At 42.9% G+C, this 25,682-nt stretch overlaps 1 protein-coding gene across 4 annotated transcripts in view; it reads left to right on the top strand.

Annotated features, from left to right (window-relative positions):
- The first annotated feature begins 8,103 nt into the window (after nucleotides 1-8,103).
- ALKBH3 (alkB homolog 3, alpha-ketoglutarate dependent dioxygenase) overlaps nucleotides 8,104-25,682 on the top strand; it is a 42,406-nt gene continuing 24,827 nt past the window's right edge. The window contains exons 1-7 of one of the 4 annotated variants that reach the window (XM_006047220.4): nucleotides 8,104-8,858; nucleotides 10,491-10,636; nucleotides 10,739-10,842; nucleotides 11,654-11,688; nucleotides 14,018-14,065; nucleotides 21,419-21,522; nucleotides 23,082-23,170. In XM_006047220.4, the coding sequence (XP_006047282.2) occupies nucleotides 10,558-10,636; nucleotides 10,739-10,842; nucleotides 11,654-11,688; nucleotides 14,018-14,065; nucleotides 21,419-21,522; nucleotides 23,082-23,170 (459 nt within the window). In that variant the 5' untranslated portion in view covers nucleotides 8,104-8,858; nucleotides 10,491-10,557. Of the gene's footprint in view, nucleotides 8,859-8,894; nucleotides 9,049-9,092; nucleotides 9,240-10,490; nucleotides 10,637-10,738; nucleotides 10,843-11,653; nucleotides 11,689-14,017; nucleotides 14,066-21,418; nucleotides 21,523-23,081; nucleotides 23,171-25,682 lie in introns of those variants that run through there. The other 3 variants (XM_006047222.3, XM_006047221.3, XM_025266198.3) reach the window with 3 other exon arrangements.

The raw sequence follows: 25,682 nt of genomic DNA, 5'->3' as shown, positions 1-25,682 counted from the left end.
GGTCATAACTTTCCTTCCAAGGAGTAAGCATCTTTTAATTTCATGGCTGCAGTCACCATCCGCAGTGATTTTGGAGCCCCCAAAAATAAAGTCTGACACTGTTTCCACTGTTTCTCCATCTATTGCCATGAAGTGATGGGACCAGATGCCATGATCTTCGTTTTCTGAATGTTGAGCTTTAAGCCAACTTTTTCACTCTCCACTTTCACTTTCATCAAGAGGCTTTTGTGTTCCTCTTCACTTTCTGCCATAAGGGTGGTGTCATCTGCATATCTGAGGTTATTGATATTTCTGACCTAAATCAAATCCCTTATGATTATACAGTGGAAGTGAGAAATAGATTTAAGGGACTAGATCTGATAGATAGAGTGCCTGATGAACTATGGACGGAGGTTCGTGACATTGTACAGGAGGGGGATCAAGACCATCCCCGTGGAAAAGAAATGCAAAAAAGCAAATGGCTGTCTGGGGAGGCCTTACAAATAGCTTTGAAAAGAGGAGAAGCAAAAAGCAAAGGAGAAAAGGAAAGATATAAGCATCTGAATGCAGAGATCCAAAGAATAGCAAGGAGAGATAAGAAAGCCTTCCTCAGCCCTCAATGCAAAGAAATAGAGGAAAACAACAGAATGGGAAAGACTAGAGATCTCTTCAAGAAAATTAGAGATACCAAGGGAACATTTCATGCAAAGGTGGGCTCGATAAAGGACAGAAATGGTATGGACCTAACAGAGGCAGAAGATATTAAGAAGAGATGGCAAGAATGCACAGAAGAACTGTACAAAAAAGATCTTCATGACCAAGTTAATCACGATGGTGTGATCACTGACCTAGAGCCAGACATCCTGGAATGTGAAGTCAAGTGAGCCTTAGAAAGCATCACTATGAACAAAGCTAGAGGAGGTGATGGAATTCCAGTGGAGCTCTTTCAAATCCTGAAAGATGATGCTATGAAAGTGTTGCACTCAATATGCCAGCATATTTGGAAAACTCAGCAGTGGCCACAGGACTGCAAAAGGTCAATTTTCATTCCAATCCCAAAGAAAGGCAATGCCAAAGAATGCTCAAACTACCGCACAATTGCACTCATCTCACACGCTAGTAAAGTAATGCTCAAAATTCTCCAAGCCAGGCTTCAGCAATACATGAACCAGGAACTTCCGGATATTCAAGCTGGGTTTAGGAAAGGCAGAGGAACCAGAGATCAAATTGCCAAGATCCGCTGGATCATGGAAAAAAGCAAGAGAGTTCCAGAAAAACATCTATTTCTGCTTTATTGACTATGCCAAAGCCTTTGACTGTGTGGATCACAATAAACTGTGGAAAATTCTTCAAGAGATGGGAATACCAGACCACCTGACCTGCCTCTTGAGAAACCTATATGCAGGGCAAGAAGCAACAGTTAGAACTGGATATGGAACAACAGTTCCATTTTCCAAATGGGAAAAGGAGTACGTCAAGGCTGTATATTGTCACCCTATTTATTTAACTTCTATGCAGAGTACATCATGAGAAACGCTGGGCTGGAAGAAACACAAGCTGGAATCAAGATTTCCAGGAGAAATATCAATAACCTCAGATATGCAGATGACACCACCCTTATGGCAGAAAGTGAAGAGGAACTCAAAAGCCTCTTGATGAAAGTGAAAGAGGAGAGTCAAAAAGTTGGCTTGAAGTTCAACGTTCAGAAAACAAAGATCATGGCATCTGGTCCCATCACTTCATGGCAAATAGATGGAGAAACAGTGGAAACAGTGTCAGACTTTATTTTGGGGGGCTCCAAAATCACTGCAGATGGTGATTGCAGCCATGAAATTAAAAGACGCTTACTCCTTGGAAGGAAAGTTATGGCCAACCTAGATAGCATATTGAAAAGCAGAGGCATTACTTTGCCAACAAAGGTCTGTCTAGTCAAGGCTATGGTTTTTCCTGTGGTCATGTATGGATGTGAGAGTTGGACTGTGAAGAAGGCTGAGTGCCGAAGAATTGATGCTTTTGAACTGTGGTGTTGGAAAAGACTCTTGAGAGTCCCTTGGACTGCAAGGAGATCCAACCAGTCCATTCTAAAGGAGATCAGTCCTGGGTGTTCAATGGAAGGACTGATGCTGAAGCTGAAACTCCAGTACTTTGGCCACCTCATGTGAAGAGTTGACTCATTGGAAGACTCTGATGCTGGGAGGGATTGGGGGCAGGAGGAAAAGGGGATAACAGAGGATGAGATGGCTGGATGGCATCGCCTACTCAATGAATGTGAGTCTGAGTGAACTCTGGGAGTTGGTGATGGACAGGGAGTCCTGGCGTGCTGCAATTCATGGGGTTGCAAAGAATCAGACACAACTGAGTGACTGAACTGAACTGAACTGTGTCTGTTTACATACACCTCCTCTGACACCACTATTAGATCATGCCTAGTGAGCTTGTTCAAGGATGAGCGACCACGTGGAGCCAGAACTAATCTGGACCAGCCAAGCACCAACTGCTGAATCAGATCCAAATCAGAACTCCCTATCAACCCAGGACTCAGCATACAATGCAGACACTACTGACTAGGTTAGGTCCCCCATGTCTCATATACGACAATTGCAATATCTGTTTTTTAAATGTCTACCTCCCCTGCTAGACTCTTACCTCCATGAGGGGAGGAATCAGGTCTATCTTGACCACAACTTTGTCCCTCGCATCTAGCATGGTGCTGGCTATAGTCAGCACTCGTTATTAGTTGATTAAATGAGTGTATTAGTGAACATATGAGCAAATCTTCACACAGTCTAACAGATGAGGAAACTAAGGTCGGAAGGGCTTAAATAACCTTTCTGAAGTTACTCAACAAGGAAATAGTGAGGCTGAGACACAGTTCATGCACTTGAAATAATACAGTTCACACAGTTCTGGAGACTGCTGCTGCTGCTAAGTCGCTTCAGTCGTGTTCGACTCTGTGCTACCCAATGGACGGTAGCCCACCAGGCTCCCCCATCCCTGGGATTCTCCAGGCAAGAACACTGGAGTGGGTTGCCATTTCCTTCTCCAATGCATGAAAGTGAAATGTGAAAGTGAAGTTGCTCAGTCGTGTCCGACTCTTCGCGACCCCATGGAGCCAACCAGGCTCCTCTGTCCATGGGATTTTCCAGGCAAGAGTACTGGAGTGGGGTACCATTGCCTTCTCCAGTTCTGAAGACTAGATAACTTTAAAGAGGAATCTGCTAAGCCATCTAGATAAAGCCATTAAGAATGACCCATAACCCAGGGTCTGCTGGGAAATATTGCTACCAACCCTTCAGTTTTGTAATCACTGAACGAAACCAGCTACAAGGTCCTGGGAAACAGCTCCATGTATCATTTGGGAACAGTCATGCCTTTGCTATTTGGCTTTCATTCTACTGTACATCTGTACAGAAGCAGCATGGTGGCATCAGGAAGCATGATGGTTCAGTTTTCTCCTTTGAAAATGGGACTATTTGGTAGTATTTCGTATTATATTATATATAAGAAATATTATAATATATATATTACCTACATCCTAAGAGTGTTCTGAAAAGTATACTGGTGTAAGCATGAAAATAATTGGTGTGGCACTTGACGTGCAAGAAGCTCGTAAGATGTTTGGGTGGGTTAAGTGGGCACTTTGATGACATGGCTTCTCCTTTGGCATATTTAATTGTGATGGATAATGGCCATCTTTGCAGCTTAAGATGGCACTGTTAAAATAGAATTCTCTTCTAAAGATGCCTGGAGCCTTGCCACTCAATGGGAGAATCAGCAGAACCTGTAGTATCTTATTTGCAATTGACATTCTCTACAACAAAATTGTAATTTTTTTCCTGTTTTAAATTTTTTCTTGTTTCACTGGAAAGATGTTTCTCAGTTTTCAGCTTTAAAAGTGTACAAGTCACTTTGTTACAATAAAAATAAATGTGTTTTTTAAAAAAGAACCTCTCAAGAAATGTCAACAAATAATATTATTTGCTACTATTTAATAACAAAGAGGGGCTTCCCTGGTAGCTCAGCTGGTAAAGAATCCACCTGCAATGCAGACCCTGGTTTGATTCCTGGGTCAGAAGATCACCTGGAGACAGAATAGACTACCCACTCCAGCATTCTTGCTCTTCCCTGCTGGCTCAGCTGGTAAAGAACCCTCCTGCAATGTGGGAGGCCTGGTGTTGATCCCTGGGTTGGGAAGATCCCCTGCAGAAGGGAATGGCAACCCATTCTGGCCTGGGAAAGTGCCATGGACAGAGGGGCCTGGCAGGCCACAATCCATGGGGTCGCAAGAGCCAGACACAATGTAGCGACTGAACAACAGCAACAAATCATTTACACTGTGGTTCATCTCCGGAGGTATCCACAATCATGCTGGGCACTGAACAGGAGGCGTTCCTGTCTAGAGTTTGAGGAAACATCCTCTCTCCCTCATCATGGTGTAAAGTTGGCAGAGACCCGAAAACCTCCATGCGCACACCCTCCGGCCTCCAGCCGGGAAATGCTGAGCCTCTGGCAGCGGAGACAGGAGCTGGGAACATCTTTATGATATCTTCACTGAGAGCTATTAGTGTGTTGGCCATCATTTGCCTTGGACTGGATTTTCACAGAATTCAGCAGCAGGTACTCTACAGGCAGCACAGGACTAAATGTTTGGCAAGAGTCTGGGGTAACAATCAGCAACTGAAAATAAGCTGTGGTGTGCGGCTTACCCAGAATGATTTCTTAAGAGCTGCTGCTGCTAAGTCACTTTAGTCGTGTCCGACTCTGTGCAACCCCATAGATGGCAGCTCACCAGGTTCCGCCATCCCTGGGATTCTCCAGGCAAGAATACTGGCCAGTGTTTAAAGTACCTATCAGTTTTTCCATCCCGAGGTGAAGATAAATGTTGGGCAGAAAACTAATCACTTGAAGAGAGCATGCAGCAGCAAAGGGTAAAGAGAATTTTTGAAAATTATTACAAAATGAGACAAGGCACTGTTGAAAGTGCAAATTGTTGGGCCCTGCCCCAGATCCACGAACTCTGGATCTTATTGCAGGGGGCCTGGGATCTTCATATATATAAGCATATTTATAATCTTCATATTTATAAGCATCCCCTACTGACTTCAGAGCAAATGGTCGTCTAACCACATGCTGAGAAATGCTGGTTTTGGAGTTCAGGCAAGCCAGTGGATTCTGCAAAAACCTACTGGGGCTTCAGGAGGGTTATCTCAGGTGAAGAGACTCAAGAAGGGTAGTGCAAGAGTAAAGGGTCAGGGATGACAAGGATCCAAATCAGAGGCAGTTTTAAGGTCTGCCCTTACAGTGGAAGGCCCACCATGGAGCCAGCCACTTGCTAGCTATTGCTCCCACCCCTGCTATCACAAGCACACCGTAACAGTCAGGACTCAAAGAGGAGACAGAAATCATACAGTGATTTGGAGAGGGAAACTGGGTATTACCTACAAGGGGTAAGACTTCCCCGGTGGCTCAGATGGGAAAGCGTCTGCTTACAATGCAGAAGACCCGGGTTCAATCCCTGGGTTGGGAAGATCCTCTGAAGAGGGAAATGGCAATCCACTCCAGTATTCTTGCCTGGAAAATCCCATGGATGGAGGAGCGTGGTAGGCTACAGTCCATGGGGTCCCAAAGAGTTGGACATGACTGAGCAACTTCACTTTCACTTTCTTCACTTACAAGGGGTAAAGGAAAACTCTAACATATAGCCACTACCTACCTTGATGTTAAGGAGAACACGAAGCCAGGCACAAATACGGGAGCACTCCCAACCCATCAGGAAGCACAGACCGGCGCTGTACTTTTCACGTCGTCTGCTCCAGCTGAGGGTTTTAGGGGGCTTTTAAGCAGAGGATGACCAGGCTCCTCACACACAGGAAGGCAAACTGCTGCCATTGCCAAGGGAGGCTCAGGGTGGCTTGGGAGTTCCATGTGGTCAGTTTTACCTGGGTCCAAGCTGATGTTCCCTATTTCAAGTTTTGGGATCCCATTTCTTCCAGTCGAAGATGATGTCAACTTCACAAGAGTTAACAAGGCTGTAAATTCAACTAATTCAGTGCAGAGAGGTGCCAATCACATCAGGCTACCATATACTGAAGAGCTAGCTAAGAGGAGCACCCTGAAATCAGGGGAAAGAGCTCCTTCTCATTCTAATGTCCCTCTAGCATCCTCTACTGATGAAGCTTAACACCGGGCCAAATGGCAAGAAAGAAAGGTTCCAGTATTGCAAGCAAGGCAGAAAAGGATTGGGGCTGAGATCAACACTGGTGACTGGCAATGCACCCCTACCTTTATTGTCTCTCCCACAGTCTCCACTACCACCCACGAAAACAAAAACACAAATACTACAAATAGAAATGAGGAAACCCAGGATGCCAACAGCCATCAAGAACATCTTTTGAAAGCTATATACTCACATGTATCTAGGGTGACCTACCATTTGTTTGCCCAGGGCTCTTTGCCCAACCTTAGCACTTAAAGTCCTGCATCCTAGGGGCACCCCTCAGTCCCAGAAAACCTGGAACATATTTGTCACCCTACATGCATCCCAAAGGTTTTCAAACATTCTGTGCATCAGAATTGCCTTGGGCACTTGGTAAAAATACAGGTGATTCTATTAAATCTGTTAAAGGTTATTTTGGGTGCAAGCGGACCATGGAGTGATTTTTAAGAACTTTTACTTGGAGGACAGTCCAGGACTTCTTTCCATTCTAAAACCACGATCATTGAAAAGAAAGAAATGACGTCCTTTGGGATTAGAGGCAAGGTTCCTGAGCCAGAAGAAGACACTGACAAGTTGTTTGTTGACAGGACTGTCGCTACAATTGCATCTGATTCTTTGTGACCCTATGGACTACAGACCGCCAGGCGCCTCTGTCCATGCAATTCTCCAGGCAAGAATACTGGAGCGGTTTGCCATTTCCTTCTCCAGGGGATCTTCCTGACCCAGGGATCAGACCCACATGTCTCATGTCTCCTGCATTGGCAAGCGGGTTCTTTACCACTAAGAACCTTAGTTTATGGGTAAACTAATGGCATCTGGTCCCATCACTTCATGGGAAATAGATGGGGAAACACTGGAAACAGTGTCAGACTTTATTTTTCTGGGCTTCAACATCACCGCAGATGGTGACTGCAGCCATGAAATTAAAAGACGCTTACTCCTTGGAAGGAAAGTTATCACCAACCTAGATAGCATATTCAAAAGCAGAGACATTACTTTGCCAACAAAGGTCCGTCTAGTCAAGGCTATGGTTTTTCCTGTGGTCATGTATGGATGTGAGAGTTGGACTGTGAAGAAGGCTGAGTGCCAAAGAATTGATGCTTTTAAACTGTGGTGTTGGAGAAGACTCTTGAGAGTCCCTTGGACTGCAAAGAGATCCAACCAGTGCATTCTGAAGGAGATCAGCCCTGGGATTTCTTTGGAAGGAATGATGCTAAAGCTGAAACTCCAGTACTTTGGCTACCTCGTGACTCATTGGAAAAGACTCTGATGCTGGGAGGGATTGGGGGCAAGAGGAGAAGGGGATGACAGAGGATGAGATGGCTGGATGGCATCACTGACTCGATGGACGTGAGTCTGGGTGAACTCCCTGGGTGAACTCCCTGGGTGAACTCTGGGAGTTGGTGATGGACAGGGAGGCCTGGCGTGCTGCAATTCATGGGGTCGCAAAGAGTTGGACACGACTGAGCGACTGATCTGATCTGAAGCCTTAGTTTATGGGATGGGGGGAAAGATAAAAATTATAGTCTGCCCTTACCACCTTTCTCTCCTCTCAGTTCAAGGATAAATCCTTTCTCCTTCAATGTCACAAAGTATAATAAACTGTAACGAATGCTGTGAAATTAGATTTGATAGTAGCAACAACGTAGGGTTGTTGATGGGGTATACTGAGCTTCCAGCAGGTTAAGCACTATATAACACAAAGTTTATTTTAAATACTTCCACAGTATAAATTGCACCGGGTGTAGTTAATTTAGCACTACTTCTGCTATTTTCACACTGTAAGGTACATGATTTAACACGGCCACTTAAAGATGTGTCTCAAGAACTCAGACAGATTGAAGACACTTAACATTTATTTTCTACTGTGTTCCAGGCCTCGTGCTAAATTCTGTAAATACATTATCTCATGTAATCCTCCCGACAGAAAAGCTATGCCCATTTCATAAAAAAAGGAGGATACCCGACCGAGATTATACACCAAGTAAAAAGGTGTATAGCGTGAAACTCAGATCTCTTCTCTCAAGCAAACTTTGTTTGCAAATAGGGCGCGGTCCTATTCTCAGTGCTATGACAGAAGTCTGCACCGGCTGCAGGGAAAACAAACGAGGTGCATCTCAGACTCTCAGTGGAGTTCAGGATAAGAGTCAAACCCTGTTGCTCAGCGCATCAATACCAGGTTCCCCAACGCCTTCGCCCTTCCGCTGGGGCTCGGTCGCTCTTCCGGCACGGACCAAAGAAGCGGCCCTTGGATGTCTCTCGTCTTTGCTTAGGGGTGTGGGACTTCGGCCGAGGAAACGTCTTCATCCCCACCATCGCCACAGCCGACCCTTAACGGGGCTCCACCGCACCCTTAATCTCTGTGCTACCCTAGAACCCCGGCGCTGCCGTCTTCACCGTCAGAGACACGGCCCTTTTGGCTCGAGGGACACCGAGCCGCCCGGAGATCCGGGCTGTGGCGCCGGAAGAGGCGGAGGCGGCGGCGGCGCGTGACGTCAGGGGACGTGCCTGCCGCCGTGGGCCTGCGGGTGGGAAGTGCTGGTGTCAGGCCGGGGTTCAGAGACTCCCCGCAGACCGCCTGCGGCAGAGCAGGCCCGAGGCAGCGCGGGGTTTGCTTTCGGAAGAGCGGCTTTAAAACCTGCGCGCCCGGCTCCGCTGGCAGGTGCGGCCTCCCGGCCTGTCGCTGCGACTTGTGGGGACCTTCCTGAGGTCCCTTCCTCAGGGGACTTCATTCAGGGCCTCCCGGGGGTGGGGCGGAACGGGTCTAAAGTAAAGTTGCTTAAGCCTTATTGAGAGGACCAGGCTCTTTCACCTTCGAGCATCGCTTAATTCTCGCTCGGACCATGAGAGAGGTACTGGCTCCTCTGTTGACAGAGGAGGAAACAGACTTGGAAAGGGGAAGGCATTTGCCTCAGGCCACGCCGCTGGGAAGGGTCAGATTCGGATTCAAAGCGAGTCCTTGGGCTGCCGCAGGAGCGCTCGCTCCTGGCCCTGGAAGCGGGGTTCTCGTGCTTAATTCGGGTAAAGAATCTCGGCGTGGAAGGTAGGAGTTAGTTAATAGTTTCCGAGACTCCGCAGATTTCTGGAATCTGTCTTTTCAGCAGCCGTGCGGTGCACGTAACACATCGCTCCCCTGTGAACACAGCAAGAATGAGAGCTGGTTGTCGCGTTACGGTTTTAAGGCCTCAACGGAGAGAAAATATCATACGAGAGCTTCCTCTACAAATCATGTGGAACTGGAGAGTAGATATTTGGTTCTGCCGTTAACTCTGTGGGCAGATGGCAGCCTCTGTCCTCTGCCCACTTATTAAATAGGAAAACTTACGTGCTTATCACTTGGGAGAATTTGTTAAACATACAGATTCCCAGGACCAGCTTAGTTCTACTGAATCAGAAAGTCCGGGGGTGGGGCTGGGAATTTGTAGGCTAAACAAGCTGTTAAAAAGAGCCTGTTAACCTTTGAGAACTTTGGAGTGAAGTAGTCTTGGACCTATGAGAAAATGGACTATAAGTCCGTACGTGCCCCCAACGTTCCCGTTTCGTTTTGTTTGGTTTTGTTTTGCGGGTGTGTATGCTCTGTATTTGATGTGGGCTAGACTTTTATTGGCAAAAATGTCAAATTAATATTCCTGGTCATTATGGTGTGGATTTTTTACTTAAGACCGGAATGTGGTAAAATCTGAACGTTAATTACCTGTTGATTTCCTGAGTGACAGTGGGTGAACCACTTAACCTCGTGGCCCTTACATACCTGTTTATCATCACCTCCTACAATGCTTGTTTCAATGACAGACACGTGTATCCATCCAACATTAAATCTTCTGAGACGGGCCATAGATGTTTTTATCAAGCTTCAAGGGAAGTTTGATGCAGCCTGTGATGATGGAGTACGGAAATGCCCCGGGGAAACTGAGTTTTAGCCTATTTCTGAATCTTCATGGAGGTGGCATATCACAGTTCCGTTGTGTTGTCGTCTTGGGGGACTAATAAGAGTAATGGGGTTTATGGTAGATCCTGGTTATAGAATTTCTTAGTATCTACTTTCTTGTGAATAAAGTGAAAGTAATGCGATAAGCTAAATCATTAAAAGATAAGCATTAAAAGCAGCATCCCCGAGTAACTTAGTAGGCTCCTGATTGAGATGTTGTGATCTCAGAGTTGATTTTATGTAGACGCACTGATTGCTATTGAGTCATCTCATCTACTTGAAACAGGATTATAGTCAAAGCTTGGTAGTCAAAGCTTTCACAACCCCAACTTAAAGCATCTTTTTTTTTTTTTCCTCTTTAAACAGATACCATTGTGTAGTTTGAATCAGGAATGAAATTTTCTGAAAGCTAAGCGTAAAAGTCTTGGTCAGCATGGAGGACAAAAGACGGCGAGCCCGAGTGCAGGGAGCCTGGGCTGGTCCTGCTAAGAACCAGGCCACTGTTCAGCCAGGCAAGGACCTGGGGGGATCTCCTGTTTTTGTGTGTATATGTGTGTGGACCAGTATCCTTCTCTTTTAATTGATGTTAAGGTTTGAATCTTCTCTCTTTTCAGCTCCCACTGCTGAGAACAATTTCCAACAGAGACCTGGTAAAACCTGGATGAACAAGGAGCAGCATCTGTCTGACAGACAGTTTGTGTTCAAAGAACCCCAGGAGGTAAATTCTTGTTTCTTCTTCAACAGTCACAAAGATTTATTTATAAAAGCAACAGTCACATAGCAGACACGCAAATAAATGGTGATTGAATAAGCTCACTAATAGAGAACTGAAAGGCCTGTAATAATAATGAAATGTGGAATATTAGTTTCTTAGTATGTCTGAGAATTCTTAGTAGTCTTCGCCCAATTTATAGGCATATATAATTCCCTTTTTTTTTGCCAAAGAGATGTACTGTGACTAGAGGTTATACCATGACTAGAGTTTGCATTAGTTATCTAAGTTCTAACAGTCCTAAAAATGCTAGTGTGTCAAATATCTGTGGAATTGGATTGAAATTTTAGCTATTGCATTGCTTAATCCCGCTGGGAAAAATGTAAGAAACGGGGAAGAGTTGCTGTTTTTAATAACATGGGGAAAAGGCGCTAAAAATCAGGTATCCTCCTGTAGTAATGATTGCATAAATAATGATTAAAACCTCCTATTTCCTAGTATGTCTTCTGTTTTTAAAAATCCCTTGAAAAGAATGTTTTTTTTTTCAGAATGCTTACTGCTAGGAAACATATTAATTCTAGTTTTGTCATCCTTTACTGCCTACTAGTCGCTCTGGAGTAGTTCTAAGAAGAGTAGAACCAGAAGTTTCTGGTGGGATACTAAGAGCTTAGAATAAAACAGGGGTAGTTTTAAACCTGCTTTATTTTAACTAGGAATGAGAGGATACCACAATTCTGCAGGATACCACAATTCTGCAAGGAAACCTCCCTGGGGATCAGGAATCATTCAAAAATAATACCTGACTGTTTCTCTTCAGGTGGCGCGCAGAGCCCCAGAGCCACGAGTGATTGAGTAAGTACACTGCTGCCCTCCTGGGACTGTTGCCCACGGTGAATGGAGAGCCCCAGATCTCTCCCTTGGCCTGGTGTTTCCATCTGGAAAAGATAATGGTCAATTAGTGTCTTAAATTTTAAGCTGGGATATCCCTGTCTCAGATATCTTTAAACCCGGTCTTTTGAGAAGCCTTTCCGAATTTGCTGATGGTGTGGAAAATGCAACCAGATATCTGTTCCCTAAACTCTGACTGGTGTAGATTTCCTGACTCTGTTTGACTAACATATATGCAGATAGCAGCTAAAATATCTCTTAGGTAAAGACACAGAGGAATTTTTTTCCTGAGTCATTGAAACATGATTCTTCAAAAAACCTTTTAGTATCAATTAACTAGCAGTGCTATGAAAACTGCTAGAAATCTAGAAGCTTTTACAGTTCATTTATTAAAACCACAGAATTGTTCCAGAGCAATTAAATGATAATAAACATTTCTCTTATACTGATCTGTGTCTAAAAATATTCTTTTTCAAAATGATGAAAGATGCTTTGATTTCTCTTGTCCTGCTTCTCAATTTCCATCTAATGCAGATCAATTATCTGTAGAAAGCATGCTTTTATTTTAGCAAATTAACATTAAATGTGTACTGTTGCTCATGAGCAAGTGTTCAGCTGTTTGGCTATTTGCAGGTCAACTTGTATATTTTAGAAAAGTTTGAAACTAACACAAGTATCATCATATTTTCAGAGAGGTGTGTAGTTGTGGCCTGGCCACTAGTCAGCTATGTAACTAGTCCTTAGGTAAGTTATTACTGTCTCTCTGGACTTGTGTTTCCTTGCCTGTAATATTAAGGGATTGGACTATATAATCACTTAAGACCCAGACTGGTAGCTTTAACAGTCTTTGTTTTGCAAATACAAATGTGATACTGCCTCCATCGATGGTAAGGAAAAGAAGCAAAGCCAAGAAACCTGTTAAGCTACAAATGGGACATTCAGGTTGAAAAAAAGGGACAATTGTGAATTTCCCAGACAGAGACAAAAAATGATGGTACGCATTCCTACTTGACCATAGGGTTTGTTAATTCTGTTTATCTAAAATTAGCTATGCTAGATTTTTTTAATAGCCAGAAATATCCCTCATATTTAGAATGAACCATTTTCTAAATATGGCCCAAAATATAGCACTGAGAATATGAGCACTCTAGGAAATTTTATAGCCAACTAATATTGTGAAACATGCTATATGTTTATGATAATAACTGCCTACATTTTGACTCAGAGTGGCTTACACATCCACCTAAGGGCCCAGGTCAGAGATTATGAACTGCTAAGTCACCTGGAAAAAGATGACGTAAATACTGTCCCTTTATATTATTCTCCATAACTTATCTCTGTGAGAAGCATCTGACACAGCTATCTGGACGGAAACACCTATCCAGTCTGGATCACATTTCTTACCATGACGTGCCCTTCTGTGACAGTTTTGTACTTTCATACATTGGATTAAGTTCAATTAACTTTCTACTGTTCATCTGTTGTGTGCTAGGCACTAGGAGACAGAAAAGTCGCCCATCCCAGCCCTTCAGCAGCTCATAGTCTAGTAAATGAAATAGACATGTAGTCTGACAAATTGTGATCCTGACTATCTTGGAACAGTATACTTCTAGGTGAGGTGCAGTGGTCACAGAGGTTGAGATATGTAACAGGTTAGGAAAGGCTTAGACAAAGTAATACTGAGCTGAGATTTTGAAGGATGAATTAGAATTTTCCACTGGACCAAAGCCGGGGGCAATTTGGATTGGGGGTGCTAGATAGTGGGGACACATGCCAGCATGTAGAAAAGCATAGGATCAGACATGTGGTGATGTATTCAGGGGATTCCAAGCAGTAATTACCCTGGAGGATGCTGAGTCTGTGGCAACTTCTAGGAGGTGGAGCTCTATCATGGGGACCTTCTACTTTTGTTCCATGTATCTCTATTCCAGATTCCAAGGGGATGCTCAATTTGGCACCCCTTTGTGTGATAGATTCCTATGACACATCAACCTGAATTATGGGTGAAATATGAAGGTACAGAATAAGAATTTACTTTATTGTGGCCTTTGTCTTCATGGCCTGATTTTGTCAGGATTCTATACCCAAGGCCAGTAATGGTTACCACCATCTTACCCTTTATCTCAGTGGTAGAAGAAGGTGGGGCTATATTTCCCTCATCATGCACCCTCATCGGGAAGTGGTTTTGGTGAGCTGGAACTTTGTGCACTCCGAAGACAACTCTTCCTTCCACTACGTGCAGTATGTTGTTTAACTTGGTACTAATAAGCCTTTGTTTTCTTGGTTTCTTTAGAAAAGAGGGTGTATATGAAATCAGCGTGTCACCCACAGGCATATCTAGGTAAGTGAATCCTCACTAGAAAGGGACTATAATTAATCACTTACTTCAAGCCTTTTGAAATATTTAGAATGTTTTCCTTGTAGAGTGTTAACCTTGATTAAAGTAGGTAACATCTGCCCCTTAAATTCCTGGAGAGCAAATATGTAGTAATATCTCCTTTTATACTAGCTTCAAAACATTTTCATAACCTCTCTGTCAGGTATAGTATAACTATTACTTCTCCAGTTTTTCACGTGAGGAAATGAGGTCCAGGGAGATTCAATACTTTGTCCTGGTGCTACATAGCAGTTTAATATTAAAGTTGAGCCTGGTCTCAACTTCTGTGCTGTGAGTGCTATATTATTGTTAGAGTGTCATGGTTGTTCAGTCACTAAGTCAGGTCCGACTCCTTAGAACCCATGGACTGTAGCACACTGGTCTCCTTTGTCTTCCACTGTTTCCCGGAGTTTGCTCAAACTCATGTCTGTTGAGCTGGTGATGCTGTCTAACCATCTCATCCTCTGTCACCTGCTTTTCCTTTTGCCTTCAGTCTTTCCCAGCATCAGGGTCTTTTCCAACAAGTCAGCTCTTCACATCACATGGCCAAAGTATTGGAGCTTCAACTTCAGCGTCAGTCCTCCCAATGAATATTCAGGAATGATTTCCTTTAGAATTGACTGGTTTGATCTCCTTTCATTCCAAGGGACTTTCAAGAGTCTTCTCCAGCCTCACAATTTGAAAGGATCAGTTCTTTGGTGCTCAGCTTTCTCTGTGGTCCAGCTCTCACATCTGTAATGAGTACTGGAAAAACCATAGCTTTGACTATATGGGCCTTTATCAGCAAAGTCGTAGTCCTGCTTTCTAATATGCTGTTTAGGTTTGTCATAGCTTTCCTTCCAAGGAGCCGGCGTCTTATAATTTCATGGCTACAGTCAACCATCCGCAGTGATTTTTGGAGTCCAAGAAAAAAAATCTGTTACTGCTTCCGCTTTTTCCCCTTCTATTTGCCGTGAAGTGATGAGACCAGATGCCATGATCTTAGTCTTTTGAATGTTGAGTTTCAAGCCAGCTTTTTCACTCTCCTCTTTCACCTTCACCAAGAGGCCCTTTAGTTCCTCTTCAGTTTCTTCCAGTAGAGTGGTATCATCTGAATATCCGAAGTTGTTGATATTTCTTGTGGCAATCTTGATTCCAGCTTGAGCTTCATCCAGCCCGACATTTCACCTGATGTACTCTTAATAAGCAGGGTGACAATATACAGTCTTGATGTACTCCTTTCCCAATTTCGAACCAGTCCATTGTTCCATGTCTGGTTCTAACTGTTGCTTCTTGATGCCCATACAGGTTTCTCAGGAGACAGGTAAGGTGGTCTGGTACTCCCATCTCTTGAAGAATTTTCCATAGTTTGTTGTGATCCACAGAGTCACAGGCTTTAGCAAGCATAATCAATGAATCAGCGGTAGATATTTTTCTGAAATTCCCTTGCTTTCTCCATGATCCAGTGAATGTTGGCAATTTGATCTCTGGTTCCTCTGCCTCTTCAAAACCCAGCTTGTACATCTGGACGTTCTTATTTCATATACTGCTGAAGCCTACTTGAAAGATTTTGAGTATAATGTTGTTGTTATCATGTGAAATGAGTGCAATTGTATGATAGTCTGAACATTCTTTGACATTGCCCTTCTTTGGGATTGGAATGAAAACTGACCTTTTCCAGTCCTGTGGTCACTGCTGAGTTTTCCAAATTCGCTGACATACTGAGTGCAGCACTTTAACAGCATCATCTTTTAGGATTTTAAACGGCTCAGCTGAAATTCCATCACCTGCACTAGCTTTGTTTGCAGTAATGCTTCCTAAGGCCCACTTGACTTCACACTCCAGGATGTCTGGCTCTAGGTGAATGACCACACCATCATGGTTATCCCGGTCATTAAGACTTTTTTTGTATAGTTCTTCTGTGTATTCTTGCCACCTCTTCTTAATCTCTGCTGCTTCCGTTAGATCCTTACTGTTTCTGTCCTTTCTTGTGCCCATCTTTGTATGAAATGTTCCCTTGGTATCTCAATTTTCTTGAAGAGATCTGTAGTCTTTCCCCTTCTATTGTTTTCCTCTCTTTCTTTGCATTGTTCATTGAAGAAGGCCTTCTTATCTCTGCTGTTCTCTGGAACTCTGCATTCAGTTAGGTGTGTCTTCCCCTTTCTCCCTTGCCTTTTGCTTCTCTTCTTTCCTCAGCTCTTTGTAAAGCCTCCTCAGACAACCGCTGCCTTCTTGCATTTCTTTTTCTTTGGATGGTTTTGGTCACTACCTACTATATAGAGTCTGTAGCTCTGCAGGCACTGTGTCTACCAGATCTAATGCCTTGAATCTATTCATCACTCCACTGTACAATCATAAGGGGTTTGACTTAGGTCATACCTGAATGGTATAGTGGTTTTCACTACTATCTTCAATTTAAGCCTGAATTTTGCAATAAGGAGCTCATGATCTGAGCCACAGTCAGCTCCAGGTCTTGTTCTTGCTAACTGTATAGAATTTCTCCATCTTCAGCTGTAAAGAACACAATCTGATTTCAGTTTTGACCATCTGGTGAGGTCCATGTATAAAGTCATCTTTGAGGTTGTTAGAAAAGGGTGTTTGCTATGACCAGCATGTTCTCTTGACAAAACTAATAGCCTTTGCCCTGCTTCGTTTTGTACTCTAAGGCCAAACTTGCCTGTTATTTTGGGTATTTTTTGTGGAATTCTCTGGTAGCTCAGCTGGTAAAGAATCTGCCTGCAATGCAGGAGACCCCAGTTTGATTCCTGGGTTGGGAAGATCTGCTGGAGAAGGGATAGGCTACCCACTCCAGTATTCTTGGGCTTCCCTGGTGGCTCAGCTGATAAGCATCTGCCTGCAATGCGGAAGACCTGAGTTTGATCCCTGGGTTGGGAAGATCTCCTGAAGAAGGGAAAGACTGCCCACTTCAGTATTCTGGCCTGGAGGATTCCATGGACTGTATAGTCCATAGGGTCACAAAAAGTCGGACACAGCTGACTGACTTTCACTTTTGGATATTTCTTGACTTCCTACATTTGCATTTCAATCCCCTATGATGAAAAGAACATCTTTTTTGTGTGTTAGTTCTAGAAGGTGGTGTAGACCTTCATAGAACCAGTCAACTTCAGATTCTTCGGCATCAGTTGTTGGGGCATAGACTTGGATGACTGTATTGTTGAATGGTTTGCCTTGGAAATGAACCAAGATCATTCCGTCATTTTTGAGGTTGGACTCAAGTACTGCATTTGGGACTCTTCTGTTGACTGTGAGGGCTACTTCACTTCTTCTAAAGGATTCTTGTCCACAGTAGTAGATATAATGATCATCTGAACTTAATTCACCTGTTCGTGAATTTAATTCATTTTAGTTCACTGATCCATTTTGGTTCACTGATCTGTAAGATGTCAATGTTCAGTCTTACTATCTCCAGCTTGACCATGTCCAGTATACCTTGATTCATGGATCTAACATTCCAGGTTCCTATGAAATACCATTCTTTACATCATTGGACTTTACTTTCCCCACCAGACACATCTGCAACTGAGTGACATGTCTGCTTTTGCCCAACCACTTCATTCTCTCTGGAGCTATTAGTAATTGCCCTCTGCTCTTCTCCAGTAGCATATTGGATACCTTCAGACCTGGGCAGGGGGTGGAGGCTCATCTCCTGGTGTCCTGTCTTTTTGTCTTTTCATACTGCCTACTGGGTTCCTGCAGCAGGAAGCCTAGGGTGGGTTGCCGTTCCCTCCTCCAGTGCACCGTGTTTTGTCACACCTCTTCACTATGTCCCATCTGTCTTGGGTGGCCCTGCACAGCATGGCTTATAGCTTCATTGAGTTACACAAACCCCTTCACCATGACAAGACTGTGATCCACGAAGGGGATTGCTTATTATTGCATGCATTATTATGTTAATCATGCATTATTATATATAATATATGTTAAGTTATGCTATGCTAAGTCACTTCAGTCGTGTCCGGCTCTGTGTGACCCCATAGACGGCAGCCCACCAGGCTTCCCTGTCCCTGGGATTCTCCAGGCAAGAACACTGGAGTGGGTTGCCATTTCCTTCTCCAATGCATGAAAGTGAAAAGAGAAAGTGAAGTCGCTCAGTCGTGTCTGACTCTTAGTGACCCCAAGGACTGCAGCCTACCAGGCTCCTCCGTCCATGGGATTTTCCAGGCAAGAGTACTGGAGTGGGGTGCCATTGCCTTCTCTGATGTTAAGTTATATTGTATTGCTATATAAAGGTAGATTTCAATAACATTAAAGCATATGCGATTTAGGGTATGTTAGGCGGTAGTCATTATTTCATTTTGAAAGCATCACCTCAGTGCATGTTCAGTTCAGATCAGTCGCTCAGTCATGTCCGACTCTTTGCGACCCCATGAATCACAGCATGCCAGACCTCCCTGTCCATCACCAACTCCCGGAGTTCACTCAGACTCACGTCCATCAAGTCAGTGATGCCATCCAGCCATCTCATCCTCTGTCATCCCCTTCTCCTCCTGCCCCCAATCCCTCCCAGCATCAGAGTCTTTTCCAATGAGTCAACTCTTTGCATGAGGTGGCCAAAGTACTGGAGTTTCAGCTTTAGCATCATTCCCTCCAAAGAAATCCCAGGGCTGATCTCCTTCAGAACGGACTGGTTGGATCTCCTTGCAGTCCAAGGGACTCTCAAGAGTCTTCTCCAACACCACAGTTCAAAAGCATCAATTCTTCAGTGCTCAGCCTTCTTCACAGTCCAACTCTCACATCCATACATGACCACAGGAAAAACCATAGCCTTGACTAGACGGACCTTTGTTGGTAAAGTAATGTCTCTGCTTTTGAATATGCTATCTAGGTTGGTCATAACTTTCCTTCCAAGGAGTAAGCGTCTTTTAATTTCGTGGCCACAGTCACCATCTGCAGTGATTTTGGAGTCCCCCAAAATAAAGTCTGACACTGTTTCCACTGTTTCCCCATCTATTTCCCATGAAATGATGGGACCAGATGCCATGATCTTCATTTTCTGAATGTTGAGCTTTAAGCCAACTTTTTCACTCTCCACTTTCATCAAGAGGCTTTTGAGTTCCTCTTCCCTTTCTGCCATGAGGGTGGTGTCATCTACATATCTGAGGTTATTGATATTTCTCCCGGCAATCTTGATTCCAGCTTGTGTTTCTTCCAGCCCAGGGTTTCTCATGATGTACTCTGCATATAAGTTAAATAAGCAGGGTGACAATATACAGCCTTGACGTACTCCTTTTCTGATTTGGAACCAGTCTGTTGTTCCATGTCCAGTTCTAACTGTTGCTTCCTGACCTGCATGCAGATTTCTCAAGAGGCAGGTCAGGTGGTCTGGTATTCCCATCTCTTGAAGAATTTTCCACAGTTTATTGTGATCCACACAGTCAAAGGCTTTGGCATAGTCAGTAAAGCAGAAGTAGATGTTTTTCTGGAACTCTCTTGCTTTTTCCATGATCCAGCGGATGTTGGCAATTTGATCTCTGGTTCCTCTGGCTTTTCTAAAACCAGCTTGAACATCAGGAAGTTCACGGTTCACGTATTGCTGAAGCCTGGCTTGGAGAATTTTGAGCATTACTTTACAAGCGTGTGAGATGAGTGCAATTGTGCGGTAGTTTGAGCATTCTTTGGCATTGCCTTTCTTTGGGATTGGAATGAAAACTGACCTTTTCCACGTTACTGTAAATTAATGAGATGTTTAAATAAATCAGAATTTGTGTATGTAAGTGAATTGCTTAGAAAGAGTTGCTTTTGGATTTGCAAGTCTCTATAGTTAGTCCAATGGCACTGCCATTGTTACAACCCTTTTCAGAACTTCCGTTTTCAGAACTTCCCTTTTAGAGCAAGTTTAATAGTCACGCAAGAAAACCAGTTGCATTCTTTTTGTTACATGTCATTGTTAACCTGGTATGGCTTCAGGTGAGCTTTGGCTCTTTCAAAATATCAACTCCCAGTATGTGTAAGCCAAATTATTATGCTTTACACTGAAAACGGATATAGAGCTGTATGTCCATTATATCTCAGTAAAACTGGAAAAAATAATAATTCAGATCAAACATTGTAAATTGTACAGCTGGTTAAAATTAATAAATTCCTTGTTAAACTGTTAAAAAAAAAAAATCAAACATACCTTCAAAGAGTGAAAATTTATTACCAGCAAGGCTGTTGAAGAGCATGTTCCTGTCTTTCAGAACATTTCTTAAGAAAGTTATCCAGAAATCCAAATGCATTGTTAAAATGAAATAGTATATTAGGGACATTGAAATCAAAACCACAATGATATACCACTTTATATTCACTAGAATTTCCACAGTCAAAAAGACAGTAATAAGTGTTATTATAAGAGAGAATGTGGAAAAACTAGAGCCTTCCTGTATTCCTGGTGGAATGTAAAATAGTACAATCCACTTAAAAGTTTGTTGGTTTCTTAAAAAGTTAAGCATACCTTTATCATATGACCCAGCAGTTTCAGGCTTAGGTATCTTATTCAAGAGAAATGAAAACATACATCCATACAAAGACTAGTGTGTGAAGGTTCATAGCAGCATTCAAAACAGACAAAAGTAGGAACAACTCAAATCTCCATCAGTTGGTGAATGGACAAACAAAAGGTGTTATATCTATATAATGGAATATTTTATTCCACCATAAAAAGAAATGTTGCTTTGATAATGTGCTACCACATGGGTAAATCTTGAAGACATTACACTACGTTGAATTTTACAGTATATTATATTATACCTTAGTAAAGGAGAGGAAAAAAAAGGTATCCAAATCAATTCTGAGCTGACTTGGCATTGTTGAAATAAGTGTATATTCAGTGAGATAAAAAATCCTCTCTTGGATATCTTTAGTTTGTTATAGTTATGAATGATCGCTTTCCCTACGGTGGGCATAGTCCCGGAAGACTCTCAATTGCTAGAGCAACACAGGGCCGCGCATTGTATTATTCTGCTTTTCGCAGTGGCGCTGTCAGGTGATCTTCTTTGTGTTACAGATGAGAAAAGCCAAGGTTCCGAGAGCTTAAGTAACCTGTCCAAGGTGTCACAGCCCAGCAGTGCTGGGGTAGTATTTGAACCATGTCTGTGAAAGCCGTCATGTACCTCCTCATCCTTCACTGCCTGTTTTATTGCCTGTCTTAACTTGGCAGAGATTGGTTTTTCATCTGGAGCATCATGATCTGGGTGATACCACCCTCTGGGGGTGTGGTAAGATGATTTCATCTACCCATGAAAGGAAGCTTCGTCCAGATTCATTTACTCCGCTGATGGTTGGAGTCCACCCCATCTTCTGTGTTCTTTAGTTAGTAACTGTTCTTTCTGCATCCAGGGTGTGTTTGTGTCCTGGTTTTGTTGACTTGAAAGAGGCCGACTCAGTGTTTGAACAGCTTTGTCGGGATGTTCCCTGGAAGCAGAGGACCGGCATCAGAGACGGTAAGCGGATATCTTGGGATCACAGTTGTTGGTGTTTGGCCCTCCTTTCCAGATTGTTTTCCAGTCCCCTTGCTTCTTGGCATCGCAGCCAGACGTACACGATTTTCAAAGCCTAACTGGAACCCTAAGCATGGGCAGGAACTTGCCCAAGGGGACAGGGAAGCGTGTTCCTCACAGAAGAGACAGCACGTGGTTCTCAGTGTGTAGCGGAAGGTGGGCCTTCAAGGAGAGGAAGGAAGTTTGGTTTGGCTGAGCTGTGGTTGACATGCTTATCTCCTTTGGTGTTTGATCACTGTTCATTACTTCAGACAGTGCCAGCTTCCCTCTTTCTTCATAGAAGCTTCCAGAACTTGTTTTTTTCTGATTCTGTTTGGCATACATTCTTTTTATCATCTTTTTATTGTCACTCTAGTTTCACTAGAAGTCTCCTTTAGCTCCAGCATTTGTAGTATTCTCCTGAGCTTGTCAAGATTACCTGGCTTGGAGTGGGTACCACACAAGCAACAGTACCTGCTATACCAAAGGTGGTCACTGGGGGGCGTCGGTGCTCTAGCATAGAATCTTTCCTTTTTTTTTCCTGGCACATTGAGTGATTTTAAATTTTCTGTGGAGAAAGAGGCAAAGTATACTGGCATCACTTTTGTAACAGGCATCATAAGGAGAGTCGGCTCTTTCAGGGCAGGCTTTTAATTCCCAGCAGTTTCTATAGCAGGGCTTTTGGTGACAGACTTGGCTTCAACTGCTGGCTCTTTCAAAGTGATTGTTTATTTTAGACAAATGATAGTTAAATAATTTTCTGATTCTTAATTTTTCTGATCAAGAAAATAGAGCTAATAATAATACCTATCTTGCAAGGTTGTGGTGATAATTAAATGAGACAGTGCCTAACAACGTACTTAACAGAATGCTTGGCACATAGTAAGCCTTCAGTGAATGTTAACTGCGTTTATTATTATTGTTATTGTGGTGTGAAGTCAATTGTAGGGAAGAATAGCAAATCTGCGGGTAGCTGCTTCTCTAATTATAAAGTGGACATCAAAAACTTCTGACTAAAATTAACTATGTGCTGCGGTGGGTCAGACCACCTTGTTCTTTATTTGGAATTAAAAGGGCTTAGATAGTGGTGGCACGTGGGTGAACAGTTGGTTTTGTTTCCTGTATGGACGTTCATGCCACAGTCTCCTGCCTACCAGGGTTCAGACTCCATGGCCTGCATCTTAGACCCTCCCTAATGTGAATCCTTCTGTCCTGCGGTGTGACTCCTTCACTCTGGTTTGTGTCACCACTGACACGAATGGGTCACACCCATTCTCACCCCAGAGCTGTACCCGTACTGGTTCTGCCATATACCCTCTCTTGCCATCCTTTTAGCTGTCGCCATGCCACTCCTGAAGTCCCATGCCCTTTATGAAGGTGGAACCTTGGGTCGGAGCCCATCCTGCCTCTTCCTTTGTATTTCTCATAGCTTCTTATCCATTACTAGGCAGGGTGTTGGCACTCGGTAGGTACACCTAAAATAGCATTGAACCCTTTCAAAGGCCCTGTATTTTCTTTCTTAGATGTAACTTACCAGCAACCAAGACTTACAGCATGGTATGGAGAACTTCCTTACACTTATTCAAGAATCACTATGGAACCAAATCCTCACGTATGTTGGAATGTTGTTATTGGTATGGTTTTATAGACGATATACTGTGACTGTAGAGTACTGTGAAATAACAATAAATGACCTTGCAGAGCTGTGCGGTGGATCCTAGTTCAAAAAATCCTCCGAGTTCAAACACTGAGTCTTTGTGCTTATCACCATTGGTGTGCTTTTGATCCACAGGTGAAGTCAGAGGATGAGGAAAAAACTGGAACTAGAGTAAACTAGAGCCAGACGCAAGGATTTCAGAGAAATGAATGGTCTCTTTTCCTGATCTCCCCCTTCCCCAAGCTTTTCCGCCATAGCCCTTGTGTGTCTCTGGTACACATTTGCTCTGGTCCCAAATCCTTACGACTGACCAGTGAAGTCAGAATGTTTCCTTCCATGTCTCAGGCTCTTTTCCCATTTGTGAGAAAAATCTGTTGCTTTTCTTGTTGACTTTGTATTCATTCTGTGGCTGCAGTTCTCATATTTATCATTGCTTTGGCTTGTCTCTTCTGCTTCTTGTGTTTTTAAAAATGTCCATGAAAGACAAAGAGATTCTAATGTATAAATTAAGCTTATCCAGATGATGGAATTAAGATCCAAGAAATAGCTCTCTGTTTAGTCCTTGGAATCTTGCCTTTGGCAAATAATAATATGGTTTTTGTGGGGTTTTTTTTTTTTGAAGGAGACTTTGAAGAAAAGGGAGTTTTTGCTTATGGCCTTGGAATAAAGAGAAATGTGACACATTTAGAACTTCTAGTAATTTCTTATCATAAACTAGCATTTTACTAAAATGTTCAGGGATAAAATATTGACTGAAGGGAACATGACTTTTTCACATGAAGAGATGGATGGGTGCTCTGGTTTCTAAGGCTGCATTTAGAATGTAACCCAGGGAAGTACTGAGAGACCCTTTATATCTGAAATTGACTTGGAAACATGAGGAGAATTGAGCTAGGCCAGTCCAGCATAAACTGCTGGCTATGTTTCTGTCAGAATTAGTGTATCTTCTTATCAACAGTTATAGCAGAGAAGTTGAGGATTAAATAGCCTGTGGGAAAGAAGTTCTTTCATTCTAGCTAATCTTTCAGAACAGGATTTCTCAACCTTGGTATCACTGACATTTCAAGCACAATAACTATTTGTTGTTAGGTTGTCCTGTGCATTGTAGGATGGTTAGCAGTATCTGTGACTTCTGCCCCCTGGATGCCAGAGGCACCCCCTACCCAGTCAAGGCAACCAAAAATGACTCTGGACATTGCTAAACATCTGTTGGGGTTCCAAATTGACCTTGCTTGAGAACCACTGCTTTAGATTAAACATAAGACATGTAAGGTCTGCTGAGATAGAGTGACCACTTATGCTTGGGGACATTTTGACAACTCTTCAAAAGAATTGTTTAAATGACAACCCTTTTCTTATATCGTAAGTAATATGTGTTTATTACTGAAAATTTAGAAACTGCAGATAAATATGAAGAATATTAAAATTTTGGATAGTGCTTCCATCTGATGATTTGGTTCTAGTCTTTTTTTTCTTTTTAATCAAATATATGTAGAGAATTTTTCTATAAAAATAAAATCAGTTATTCATATACTTACATTTAATTTTGCTGTATTATTAACATATTCTAGTATAATGTCATATTAGAATTCTTTAATTTGAATTTGACTGGCTCATAACTTTGTATTTATTGCTAATAGATTTAGTTTGTATACCATCTGGAACAAAAGCAAAACAGACGTCCCTTTCTCAGATTTTTTAAGGGAAGATTCCCTAATGTGTATATATGTGTTGGGGATATTAGTTTAATTTTAAAGTTATTTTTACCTCAAGCTTAGTATTCCATAGCACAGGAGGAGGTTCAGTCATAGGTACTTAAACATCTTTTAGTCTTTTTTTTGGCAGCACTGGGTTTTCATTGCGGCATGCAGGCTCTCTCTAGTTGCAGCACGTGGGGGCTTCTCTGGTTGTGACTTGCAGGCTTCCGTCATTGTGGAGCGTGGGTGGGTGGCTTCTAGAGCGCATGGGGTCAGTAGTTGCTGCTTGCGGGCTCGCTAGTTGCCCTGCGGCATGTGGGATCTTATCCCCCAACCAGGGATCAAATCCATGTTCCCTACACTGGAAGGTGGATTCTTAACCAGTGGACCACTAGGGAAGTCCCTTTTAGTCTTTTTTCCAAGTTAAATCTTATATGAATCCACTGTGTGGAAATAAAAGAGGACCCACACTGTCTGGTATTCCCACCAGCTTGACCTCTCCTCCTTTCTTCTCCTGTGGTCCCAGAGGCGTCTCTGTGGTACCTGGGTCTCTGCAAAACACTGTTTGAAGTCCACCAAATAGGTCCTTGTATTTTCTCATACTCTTTTCCTCAAATGTCTTTTAAGGATAGAATGTCTTCACTGAACAGTGAGATGACGCTGGATTTTAATTTAGACTTTCAGTTCTGCGGGATCTGTATATAGCGTATTGGTTGGAGAGTCTAAATTAATCCCCTAGTTCATTATTCCTTGTTTTCTCCTTTTCTACT

This window comes from Bubalus bubalis, chromosome 16 (genome assembly GCF_019923935.1).
Source record: "Bubalus bubalis isolate 160015118507 breed Murrah chromosome 16, NDDB_SH_1, whole genome shotgun sequence".
Classification (NCBI taxonomy): domain Eukaryota; kingdom Metazoa; phylum Chordata; class Mammalia; order Artiodactyla; family Bovidae; genus Bubalus; species Bubalus bubalis.
Note: the sequence above shows the minus strand (reverse complement) of the source record. Positions and strands in the feature narration are given on the sequence as shown.